Here is a 13,236-nt window from a genome sequence, read left to right on the forward strand (position 1 = left end):
ATGCAGATTAGGAGGCCTAGTCTCTGCCCAATACGTAAAAATTTAACGCATGCAACGCCCACCCGTGACGTCACTTTTACGTACGCAACAAAATTCGCTAGTCTCTGCCCTTTCTTACCGGACGCAAAAGGCAGCTGCCAAAACGCGAACGTACGGTAAATTAACGCCATGATTTTTCTGGCGTAAACCTTTCGTACGTACGTTTAAGAGTCAAAACAAAGATGGCTGCTGTATTCGCCGCGCAATGAGTTTTATGAAACTTGCTGAACTATTGGAACTTATCGGAAGAAAAGTATTGACGAATCATCACACGCGTTGGATATTTTTGATGCAAGGTTTGTCAAACTTTATAAATAGATCAAAAGTTAAGTGATTAACGCCACAGAAGTGAAACATTGCTTTCCCTCCTGTATATAGGGTTACCAGCTAATTTGCGAGTACATTCTTCGTCACTGTTCTACAAACACAACATCATTTTTAATTCTTAGCGTTCATTTATATTTATTGATAAGAGTGAAGTAAAAGATCTTGCACCATGGCCCTACGAAATTTGCTGTTGATTTTGTTTGTACAGATTAATTATTTTCCGACAGGTAAGTGGGTCATTCCATTTTAAACCAAGCAATAAAATAAACAAAATTCTCAGGCTGATCGTTTCAGATTTTCAAGAAACTTTGCGAAATCCTACTACTCTCTGACACCTCAAATGTATATAAACTTTTAAAAAAAATCTATCTTACATAATTGATCAGTAACTAATGTCTGAGTTTGTTAAACACTATTTTCCCGGCAGTGTTTTGAAATGTTATACCTAACTCAAGTTCTATGGGAGCTTCAGAGTTGCATAATAGCTCATTTTAAAGAAAACTGCATATGCCTTACTTTGATGTGTAACAACACAAATATTTCAGATAAAAATATGTTTTCACAATTTTAAAATTTGACATTGTGTCTCAAAAATTCAGGGTTTTTTTTTTGTAATGTATTATAATGAATGCATCCCAAATGTTCAGAGTGGGCTCAGAACAGTTGCAACAAATATTGTAGGATAATTTTTACAAAAAATTGGCTTAAAAAAATCCTGACTAGTGTTATGCCGGATGTCCGAGGGAAGATAAAGATGTGTATCCTTATCTGTTTTTTCCAGATCTTAAACAAATCTTTTATATTCTTAAATTTCAACACATATTTGAACTCTAAATATAGATAGGCATGAAATACTCTTAAATTCTATGTAAGTTAAGTGTTTTCATTTTGTTAAATAAGGTATCATTTCAGAAATTGAAAAAGTTAATTTTTAAACCCCGACTCTATTAGGAAAGAGATAATAAGTTTGACATGTATATTTGTGTGTGTTTGTGGAATCATAGCTCCCAAACAGATGAAACGATTTTGTTCATTCTTTTTTACGCTCAAAAAGTGACTTGACCTTTGTTCTTAGCTTGGTCTCATCTTTGTAACACTAATTACCCAGGGGTGTCCACCTCTTCCCCAAATACAACAGAGAAAAATACCCTTGAAAACAACCTTCCTAAAATTTTCAATTCCGTAGTCTGACCTTCCCTTGGTGGACACCTATGAATTAATGAAGATATTAATTAAAAACCAACATAGTGTTTTTCGCAGTTTGAACAGTGAGATCTTATATATGTGCGTTTAAATATTGGGACTAGTTGAAAGAATGAAATTTTCTCCGTTGAATATTTGTTAGGAATTTCCAAGTAGGAGTTATAATCTTGTTTACACAATAAAAGAAAATTTTGAGTTCAATGTTAAACCTTTATGCTTGCGAGTAATAGCAATTTCTTTGTTGCTCCACGATTTAAAATTTATCTACCTGCAGTTTCTGGCGTGTACTGACCCACAAGTAGTTCTCACGGATCTAGACACTAGTGATCCCTATCCGCAGATCTGAACTTTTAACGATCCAGCACATCACTAGTTAAAAGTTTTTTTTTTTTTTTTTGAACTACAGAGCTGTACAATAGCGCATTATCTTTCATCTCTGATTTGTAAGTTAAACATTTTTTTTATTCCAATAATTTTAAAATTATGTACTTTTTAAAATTTTGTTGTAGTCCCACTCTGAAAATGTTTGGCCCTATTCACTAAAATACAGTAAAAATCATGCTCTTTTTTTATAAAATGACACTATTCTCAATTTTTTTTTAATTTGAAAATTTTGGGAAAGAGAATTTTTTTCCGAAAAGTATTTAAGTTACACATTCAACTGAAGTGCATGTCTTTCTTTTCAAAGTGAGTTATAATACAGCTCTGTAGCTCTCATAAAGATTGAATTATAAAATTTTACGCACTGCCAGCAAGTTAGAAAGAAGTGCTGTGCTTTTTAACAACTTTCAGAAATTAATTACTAATCATGTATGAAAGTTTTTTAAAAATTATATACAGTAAAACCCCTCTAATACAGACACTAATGGGACAATTTTTTTGTCGGCAATAGAGAGATGTCCGCAGGACAGAGATTTAACAATGTTATTTTCTTTGAAATCGGAGAATAAAATATTGTTCACATCAGTGAGGTGGCCGTTTGGAGGGGTTTTACTGTTACATTTAAGATGTCAGAGAGAAGGGCTTCTGAAACTTTCATGAAATTTGAGACGGTCAGGTTGAGAATTTTATTTATTTATAGGTATGATATATGATCCATTTGCGTGTCGAATAATATTAATTTGTACAAATAAAATAAACAACAATGTTTCTGGGGCCAAGCTGCAAGATCTTTTACTTCACTCCCATCAGTAAATATAAATGAATACTAGGAATTAAAAATGATGTTGTGTTTGCCGAATGATGAGGTAAATTAGTTGGTAATCCCATAATGATGAATGAGCAAATGAGCTGGTAATATTGCTGACAGAAAGCAATGTTTCATTGCTGTGAGGTTAATCTGAACATTTTGGTCAGAAAAAAAGTTTGACAAAATTTGCATCTAAACTATTCAACACATTGTATAAGACTCCTGAAATACTTGTCTTTTGATGCATTCCAATATTTCTGCTTCTTTTTGTTGAACACTCAAAGCAGCAAATTCATCACTCAGCAGCCATCATAGACTTTGCACATAATAGCTGTAAGCTCAGGTACACATGTATACCTTCCGTAGGACTCCCTTAAGCTACAGTAGGGTCTCATTTCACAATTTTCCATGGGGGGGGGGTCTAAAGATTTGTGTGCAACAGATTATATAGGAAGAAAACAAACTGCGTACACACAATAATGCCAAATTTGATTGTTTCTAAAATTCAGAGGGTTCCCTTACCACCCAATTGATGGATCTGGAATTCTTGTTCTTCACTATACATATCATCATTCCCATAATACACAGCACAAAATTTTACACAGTTGCGGAACCAATAAATGCACATTTACATCAATGTTCATTGTTGTTTCTTCAATATGCACTTTATTTGTATACCTTCGGCTGATTTCAAACAAATTTCTTTATTTAAGCTGTCATTTTATTATAAAAAGGAATATTAAAACATATTCTGTACAAACTGCAGTATAATTGTAATGGAATTTTAGAGGCTCTGCCCCCTGCTCGTTTGGCTCGCCAACCCCCGGTTGCCACCTGTAGGCGCTCAAAGCCACTTGCAGCAGGTGACTATTAATGATTTTAAGGTTTAGAGGGGCGTTAAAGAGTGGAAATGGCTTCCCCTATTTGCCCTGTGTCCAGTGGTACAGGTAGACACGGCCAATCCGGAGAAGATAGACACAGAAATAAATAGTTTAGACTAGGGGGCCCGACTCCCCTGCTCGCTTTGCACGCCAACCCATTTGCCATCCGCCTCAAAGATTTTATGCTTTTTAGGGTATCATGACATCCTTGGATATCCTCAAGACATAACTGGATATCTGGCCCCTCAAGGTTCAGAGGGGTGAGTCAGGGTGCAATAAATACAGAGATTAACAACCCGTATCCAAAGGTGGGGTGTGTTGGCCGGATTCGTAAGGTGTCTGACTCTTAACTCAGGGGTGCCCACCTGGAAGGGGTCATGGTACAGACTGCGCCAATAGAATTTCTAAGGGAAGGGGGGGGGGAGAAAATTGGAGAGGTATTTTTTGGGGGGTGCTTTTGCTCTTGGGGGAGGACCCCTGCTTACCCGAAGGGTCCAAGGTCCGATGCCAGCCGGTCAAAGATCTTCCATGTTTGTTAATGGTGACTGGGGCAAGTTAAATATGTCACAGTCAAAGTCCTTCAAAGAATTAATACCTCTGGGAGTGCAAGACCAGAGATTACTCGTCTTCTGACCTGGATCAAAAAACAGTTGTCTTCAGGTCCCCATCCAACAGTTTAGAACAAAAATGGTAGGTACGGGGAATCCTAGAGTGTGATGTATTCAACAGTACTAGTATTGACTTGGCAGACATTTCCAGTTCAGAGGAGATGCGGTTAGGGACAGGCAGTCACAGAAATTAATATTATCGACTATTAGATAATCTGTTATGCAAATTGTTCTGAATGATGGTTTTAATTTTCAAATTACAAATAGAAAGAAATTCACGAAAAAACATTTTAGCAATTATTTTTCTTTTCGTAATTGCATATGTAAAGCCTAATAAATACAAATTAAATTTCATTCATTGGATATTTAAAGAGAGATGGGTTTCTAAACTCCTTGGGCCTGGGCTCAGTTAGCCCCCGCTCCAGATCTACTTACCTGCAGCGCGGGGCGGCTCACTATACTAAATGGGCCCCCGGCCTTCAGTGGCTTAGAACTCCAGTAGCCAGTTAGGGGCTCTGCTAATTTTTTGCCAGGGGGGCCTAAAATTTATAGATCAGAGCCAGACAAGGGTGTCACCATCTCAACATGGAAGGGGAGAGCAGGCCCAGGAAAGTCCCAATGCAAAGTCGTTGTGACCTCCCAAAATTTTCCTTATTCGATAAATTTTTTTGCCGCTTCAGCAAAATTAGGAGTTTTATTAGGTAAAATTATCCTCATTCAGCGACAATATTTGTGGCATTCCATTCGGCAAATAATTGAAGACTTTTTTTCCTCCCAAAGATTAAAGTTCAGTGTCCTCCTGGGCAGGGCCATAATTTGGACAGTTTGGGGACTGGTCTTTTAGCCCCCCCCCCCCCAAGATTTTGGAAGCAATGCAATTCTAAAATGATAGCAGTATTAACTCAACACCAGTAATTTTTCTTTTTTAATGTACTTGGAAGAAGATGTATACACTTTCAAACTCATTGACAAATGCCCCCCCCCCCCCCGGTGAATATGTCCATGGTGCCAGAAATGCCTGTTTTTTTATTTGAGAGTTGGCACAAAAGTACTTTGAGCCAAATTCTTAAAAAATATTATAGTGTTAAAGCTAGTTTGATATTTACAAAACAATTCAAAATAATGTTTCAAAGAATGATATTTCGCTACATTAGGAATATTTTGTAATTTCATTATCATATTGACAGATCAATGAAGAAATATTAAAATGAATTTAATTAGAACCTTCCATTGCTTTGTTTTCTTTGCTAGTTGATATTTTAAATTTTAGGATTTGTTACTGAATGCTCCAAAAAAAAAAAAAAAAAAATGGTAAAAACTCCAACAAAAATGCTTTTTTTTATTATCATTATGATTCTTAGGTCAAAAGGTTCTTCTTTTGTGCCCCTTTTCTTCTGATTTGGGTACCCGAGTGGTGTAAGTAATAACAAGAAATTTTTTTTCCATCTTTCTATGATTGAGAGCAGACGTCGAAAGGAGAATCAAAACAAAACAACTGAGGCTAGCCTCGTCTCCTGAGCGTTCTCATGTCAACGATTCTAATTTTCCATTGGCTTACAGGGACAGGAAGAAAGGCGTGGTTTAATGCTTACCGTACGTTCGTTATCCCAGTGAATATTAACGAACTTCCGGTATTTTTGGGCAGAGACTACCGCAGTTACCGTACGTACGGTGAGTGCGTAAGTGCTAGCGTCCGATACGATGTGCTCGTGCGATGACGTCACGATTAACGTATGCTATTTACGTATGGGCAGAGACTAGACCTCAGAGAGATTTCTTTTCCAAGCGTCTTTTTTTTCCCTTTGCTTCGTCTACGCAGCTATTTTATTGAGAAGATAAAGACATTTAGTGTATCTGCTGTAGCAGTTAAGTTACATCGTTAAATTTTCATAACGGTTACTTATTAATTATTTCGTATTGCTAACAATAAACATTTTGGGGAAAATCCGCGACACCGCTGACGCGACAAGCAAGTAACAGTATATATTAGTACACATGATAGAAAAAGCCATACATCACTATGTTAAAACGGTTAACTATAAACAAGAAGTAGTATTCAATTTACTTTGTTGAAACTCGACTCTGAAAACACTAAAAGCCTGTTGGAAAGCCTTAAATGTATACCATGATTAAATGACTGTACTTACGCAAGGTTTTGAAGGTTTGTCCCAGAATGTTGAATTTTAATCCAGTTTAGTTGTCAATTCAAAGTGAAAATTTAATGTATCAACAACTACGTTGCAGCATTGTCGTCCGCCATTAAAGTGGCTGAACTGAACTTATCCCGGATTGCACAGCGCATGTGCGAGCGAGGCACCTTTGCGGAGGAAAAGAGTCGCTATTGGCTACTGCGTGAGCTGATGGCCCTTCATTACCTTCTTTCATCCACTGAGGTGCTAAAAGATATCGGAAACAATATTTCCTAGCCTCTGTGACTCTCTATGGCTCCGTCTTTGCACCCTAAGGCGGAAAATCGCACCTATCTGGCTCCTCCGGTTTTAACAGTGTAGATGACTACGTAGGTACATAGGTACATACATGGATACATACGCTTATTTTTTAATTATCTACGATAAGTCCTATGATTTTTAGTCTAGTCCTGTAAAATGATCTTTAATTAATTATTTGTAATTTTCTAATTTTTAAAGTGTTATATCTATTGGACTTACTATTTGGTATTATTTTTAATATGCGTGAACGTGCCCCACACGATGCGTCAACTTGCCATCGACTTGTACTCAAAAAACATTTTTTTTTACGGTTAAAAAACACAAGTTGAGCAACAACTGAATATACGAATTTTGACTTCATATAACTGCTTCATAAAACCAATGTCTAAAAAATTTCCTAGGTTCAAACATAAAAATTAGAAAATTCATTGAAAAAAATCCTTGTAAATGTGCCCCGGTCTACCTTACTGAGATTAAAGAAAAAAAAAAAAGTTTCTTCCCTCTAAAATTTCACTAATTTGACCTTGAATAGAAGCAATTTCAAGATTCGGAATGCATGGTGTTTATTGTATGATCAGTCTGCTTCTGAAACAGTGAGTGACCCATGACAATATTTACAATGTAGATACTACTTGAAACTTGATACTATACACATATTAGCTCATGGGAATTTTGTGGGTCATTTATGACTTTGAGAGAAAAGTCATTCGAAAAGGTTTTTGTAGTAGTTTTTACATGTCTAATTGCGATAGACATAAATTACCCAGAGAAATAACTGTTCGATTAAATGCACGCACTAGTATTGTACGTAGCAAAATATGAAATCGCATGTTCTTCTTTTCATAGGAATAATTTAGTATATGAGTGGTGGGTGGGGGGGGGGGGGTATATAATGGGTTAGTATGGTACATATTTTAGTAGGAGGACGCACATGAAGTATAATTACAGCTGGGTCTCACAGTAGTTAGATTCGGAGCTTATATAAAGAAACACATGATTGTTTCATATCTCATTGAACGATAAATTTATTCTGTAAGTGAAGAATAGATATTATCAGTACGATCTATCACTAAATCCCGATTGTGTTGTGTGAGGCAGATATTTCTCCTTTTGTGTTTCGAAAACCGCATAGTTAACGATAACAATTATTTTCTTTCCTTAACTTGATTTCACGCCGGTGTACGTGTGCTTTTTAGATTACATGATATTGTTATTGACACTATTTTTACTTCCTTTTACAAAAAAGGAAGTACTGTATTCGCAAAAATTTCCACTCAAAAATCGACCTTAATTTCCATTTTACTTACCTTTGACTGAACATTTAGTTTTTTTTTTCGACTCGACCACACGTGGATAAGTGCCTAAGAACGTATAGACACGCGAAATATCCATAATGACGATTTTCGAGTTAATTACAACGAATTTTCTCGTGACGTCTGTATGTACGTATGTATGTATGTGCGTATGTATGTCGCATAACTCAAGAACGGTAAGTCGTAGAGAGTTGAAATTTGGTACGTAGACTCCTAGTGGAGTCTAGTTGTGCACCTCCCCTTCTGGTTGTGTTCGAATGTTTCTAAAGGGGTCTTTTGTCCCTTTTTGGGAGGAAGTCATTGTTAATTTCGATGTAAACCCAGCTGGCGTTATAATTTGACGGACACTTGGCGATATATCGCCAGTCTTTTGGTTGCCAAGTTTTTTCGCCAACTTGGCGACAAATTTTGGCATTTTTTTTTTTTTTTTTAAATCTTCCAATTTGGCCACTGTTGGTGATATTTAGAGAGTAAACTATTGAATCATATTAAAATTGCCAGTAATGGGGAAATGACATTCAATTAGAGTAAAAGGAAGTCGTGTGATGCACACATCAGCTCGTTTTTTTAGATTTTTATTGTGCGTCTGTTTTAGCGTTGTGTTAGTTTTATTTTAATTTTATCAATATGCTATATAGTAGATACTGCGTATAAAAATGTCTAATACCTATTGCTTATGGCACGAGCAAATGACTTCTTGGCTTCTTATAAACTTTTATTGCTTTTCAAAGTGTTTTAATCGTATTCTGTGTCAAAAAATAAATAAGTAAATAAATAAAATAGAAATAAATAAATAAATAAATAATAACTAGTATTCAATCAAAACGCGTCTTAGATGACGCGATATCGTCCTTGCTGTACTATTTAAGTTCAAAAGGAGGTTATTGTAAGTCCTGACTAATGGCTAGTTTAATACGTTTTTCTCTTTTCTTTTTTCAAATACAATTAAAATATTTAGTACTTCAATAATAAATGTATTTCAAGCAGAATTTATTTTTGAACACAATTGGAATGCTTTTAAAAAATTAACAAAATGCAATAAGGTTGGAAGACGAATCTATAATTTGCTTGCCTAAGAGTGGTTATAAATAAAAAAATAAAAAGAGAGAGATAGAGAGAAAATGAAACTTTTCACCTGTAGTTTTCGATTATTTTTTTTTCAAAACATACCATTACTTCTAGTTCTAATTTTTCCATCGCGTTTTGAAAGCGTCATGGATACCTACAAAACAAATGCAATGTATATAATTTAACTTTGAAATAATATGGCGGATTTCACTGACGCCACCCTTTCTCCGAAATCCACCACATTTTAAATGAAGTTCCAATTATACAAATAGTGGAGTAAACATTTTTAAAAAAATTAGTTTGCACTAGAAAAAATAGAGTAAGAGCCCCGTTTAGCTATTAAATGGCAAATGCTTATGAAAATGCTTAAGAAACTGCTCCAGGCGAAATTTCTAGCTAGTGTCAATTATACAATTACACTAAAGAACAAATATTTGGGTATCGTGTAACAGTTTCTTTTGTTCTTTGTAATCTCCGTGTTATCATATCTTCCTGAATCAATTCTTATCTCGTGGAATATTGCTATTTTTCTTATCACAAATGTGTCTCTGCGATGAATGCAATTCAACTTGAGAGCTGAATGATCAATCTCTACGTTAAGGAACACCCGATTTCACTGCATCCACCTCTTTATAGGTGGAAAATGTACTATGGTTTGTGAATTTTATTGGTTGGTTTTTGATTTTGATCGCTAAAATGGTAAGCCAAGAAGGCACTCGACTTATCGGTCAAAGAGATAGTGGACCGGACTCTTACTATTATGGGACTATTAAATACGAGCCTCTGCATTCTCAGACATCAAGGTAAGGCATTTTTGTTTACATTGTAGTGAGCTTGCGTATGGTTGTGATTACCAACTTAACAGGGTAGGGACAAGTATGTGTTTGGACGAGAGTATGAAGGTGACATTTTTCTACCAACACGATGACAGTTCATTAATTCAAACTAATTGGGACGAGCTGATTCCGAATTTCGTAGTTGTCCTGATTTTCTTGATAAAAAATACTTTGTCCTGAGTTTTAGCCTTTTGTCCTGACATTACAGTTTTTTTTTTTTTTTTTTTTTTGTAAATCAAATTTAGGGTTTCCAACAGATTTTCAGTTTGTCCCTACCAAGAAATGGACCTAATTTTTTTCTAACAGGGACCTTAAAAGTAACTATTAAAGGTTAAAATTTGTGAGGCACTTACGACCGACAAGAAGCCATGTCAGCCTAGTCGGAAACTAACGGCCCGGTCTTGGGTAGGAGGACCCGGCTACACTGTTAAAACTACAGGTTGCGTTTGGCACCTGTCAGGGGTGAAACGCTTGTTCACCAGCGACACCCGAAAGAGAGCCGAAATTGCACCCTTAGCAACGGTGAAAAACTGGCTCCCTTCACCCAACGTGCACCGTAGGTGAAAAGATGGTACCCTAAGTGAGAAAAAAGGCACCTTTATTGCTTCCTATAGGGATTCCCCCCCCCCGTGTTGTGTGCGTTTTTGAATACAATTGTGTTTTATTTATTTTGATTTATATATACGAAGGCATTTGATCACATTTCAACTTTCGAACATAGTTTAGAAGTGTTCATGACTTTAATTTGTCTGTTCGTGCACTAACTTTCTTATATTCACACTTGAATTGCTCAGTAATTAATATGTTGTTGACAATTTTTACTATAATCCGTACCGAAAATGAACAGGGAAGGTATTTATCAATCACTAGCAAAAATACCCGGCGTTGCCTGGGTCAGTAATAATTATTAGAAAAAATCGTTACTTGCTTTTGTTTTCTGTTTTAAGTGAAAGAATTTAAAACACATCTTTTTGACGTGATTAAAAATCGAGTTTCTTCCTTACCCATAAAACTAAAATAGCAATAAGTATAAAGAACAAAGTAGTATTGATTTAGAAACGAAAGCACTATATTTAAGCATATACAAATTTAAAAAACATGAAATTAATCTTCTCATGTTTAAAAAGATTAATCTGTTGATACTTTTTTTAACATGGAGTCTAAAACCTTCTCTGTATGTCTAATGAAGTACGAAGTGATTAAAAAAAGTAGCTGCGCTCGTAATCCCCTTATACTTGCTTTAGTTACTTCGGGAAATTTCAATCATTGTGGCTCTTGGTGCGATTTTACCGAATTTGCGAAAGTCGTTTCGGGGTACCTTCGATGATGCTCCCCCATTCTTTCCTTACTTTGTAAAACGATATGATATTAATTTTCGTTACAGAGATATCGTCGCCAGATGCTGAGGTATTTTTGGTCACCATAAAATGGCGCTAAACAGTTTCATCCGAAATGTTACCAAAATAAGTAATAAAATTAGGTGATTGTTTGAAATTGTGCAAAAAGGAAAATTAATGGAAGCTTTTGTGCTGTTTATGGATTTGCCTAATTTATTTGCTGGATTATTTAACACAGTAAAAAAAGTCTTTTGAAAATTCTTTGATTGGCGATATTTTGTTTACATGATGAAAGCTGAGAAACATTATGACGTAGTCTTCGGCTTCAAAAACAGCAACGTTGAAAAAACTGCCAAATGCATCAGCTACGGAAATCTTTCTGCAAAAATTTTGGCGATCTGCTGGTTGTTTGGATAATGAGTAAGTGTTCAATCAGCATAAATAATAATAATAACCATTAATTACATTAATGTTCCGTTTAAATGGAAAATCATCAGCCAAATCATGTATTATTTGCCAATCTTGTGCAAAAATCTTACTTCAAGATTTGACTTGAGAAAAGCCTTGAACAATCACGAAAAGCAAAGAAAGTCAACAATACAACAATTGTCGCTATCGACAGGGAGTTGAGATGATACACTAAATACTGTATTGAGTTGAGGAAAGCCTTCGAACATGGATCTAAAAAGCTCATAACTCGTTTTTTATTCTACTTAGAAATTTCGAACAGGTGCCATCTTCAGCAGAAAAATCAGAGCTTTCGATGGACATATAATGTAAACATGTGCAAGTATTTTTTCATCCCAATATTAGAGAATTTATACAAAAATTGTGTTTTATTGCCCCCTAAGGGGGTTTTGCTCCCCATAACGGGACGAAAACTACCCTATGTGTTATTCTGATGCATAAGCTATATTATTGTAAAGTTTCATCAAAATCCGTTCAGTAGTTTTTGCGTGAAAGAGTAACAAACATCCATACATCCATCCATACATCCATACATCCATCCATACATCCATACATCCATCCATACAGACAAACTTTCGCATATATAATATTAGTTTTATCAATCATTTGCCGGAACAACCAGAAATATTAGGTAACATTAGATTAGAATCATAGAAAAATAAAAGCGTTTCATAAACGTTTAAAATTTTAATCAAGCGTAACTTATCAATACTTATTATAAGATTCGATATTTGAGTATCCTTATGCGTACAAGATAAATACTAATTTAAAAGCCCTTCTTTCCAATGTCAAGTTTTCCGTCAGATTAAAAATAAAAACGAGCAGATAACTACATTAGCTTCGTGCAATAACGCCTGAGAAAGATACGTTAACCAAAACACGATGCGAAACATGAGTCAAACGCTGAGTGAGAGATTTCTTTTCACGCAGTTTTTTTTTTTTTTTTTTTTCTCTGCCTTTGCTACTCTATTCGTTTCCAACGTAGTTATTTCATTGAGAAGAAATAGACATTGGTATATAGGCTGTTTACATCGATGCATTTTTATTCCGGAATTAGCAATTCAATTATCAGCTGATTTAAACGTTTTTATTTTTAATGTTGTTGTTGTTCAAGATAGTACTGATAGATAGTTTTAGGTAACAGTTTTGCAGGATATAAATAACAAGACATTAAATGTTTAATAAGGTAAACGGAACAATAAGAGTTGTCAACATACTTTAAACACTTTAAATATGTTCGAAAGTTCTAAGAACTACAATATGATCAAATGCCTTTACTTACGCGAGATTTCGAAGATTAATCCACGAAATTTTCAGTTTTGTACTTCATTCAATGTGAAAGTAAATTTCGATGCAACTTCCTTCGTTCGCCATTCAAACTGAAGTTTCGTTGGACGATAAGTCAGAGCGCATGCGCAAGGAGTCGCTCTCCTATTGAATGGTCTTTTAGCACTTTTGTTGACGTCGTTCACCCACTGAGGAACCAAAAGCACCTTAACGACACTTCCTAGCCTCTG

The 13,236-nt window shown here is 35.4% G+C and overlaps 1 protein-coding gene across 2 annotated transcripts in view; it reads left to right on the forward strand.

The window, feature by feature from the left end:
* The window catches only part of LOC129223302 (scoloptoxin SSD14-like), a 91,475-nt gene that overhangs the window by 14,177 nt on the left and 64,062 nt on the right, over window positions 1-13,236 (forward strand). The window contains exon 1 of one of the 2 annotated variants that reach the window (XM_054857879.1): window positions 9,648-9,881. The exons of the other annotated variant lie outside the window; for it this stretch is intronic. Coding sequence (XP_054713854.1) covers window positions 9,775-9,881 — 107 coding nt within the window. The 5' untranslated portion in view covers window positions 9,648-9,774. Of the gene's footprint in view, window positions 1-9,647; window positions 9,882-13,236 lie in introns of those variants that run through there. 2 annotated transcript variants of the gene reach the window in all.

The sequence above is a fragment of the Uloborus diversus genome, chromosome 1, assembly GCF_026930045.1.
Source record: "Uloborus diversus isolate 005 chromosome 1, Udiv.v.3.1, whole genome shotgun sequence".
Classification (NCBI taxonomy): domain Eukaryota; kingdom Metazoa; phylum Arthropoda; class Arachnida; order Araneae; family Uloboridae; genus Uloborus; species Uloborus diversus.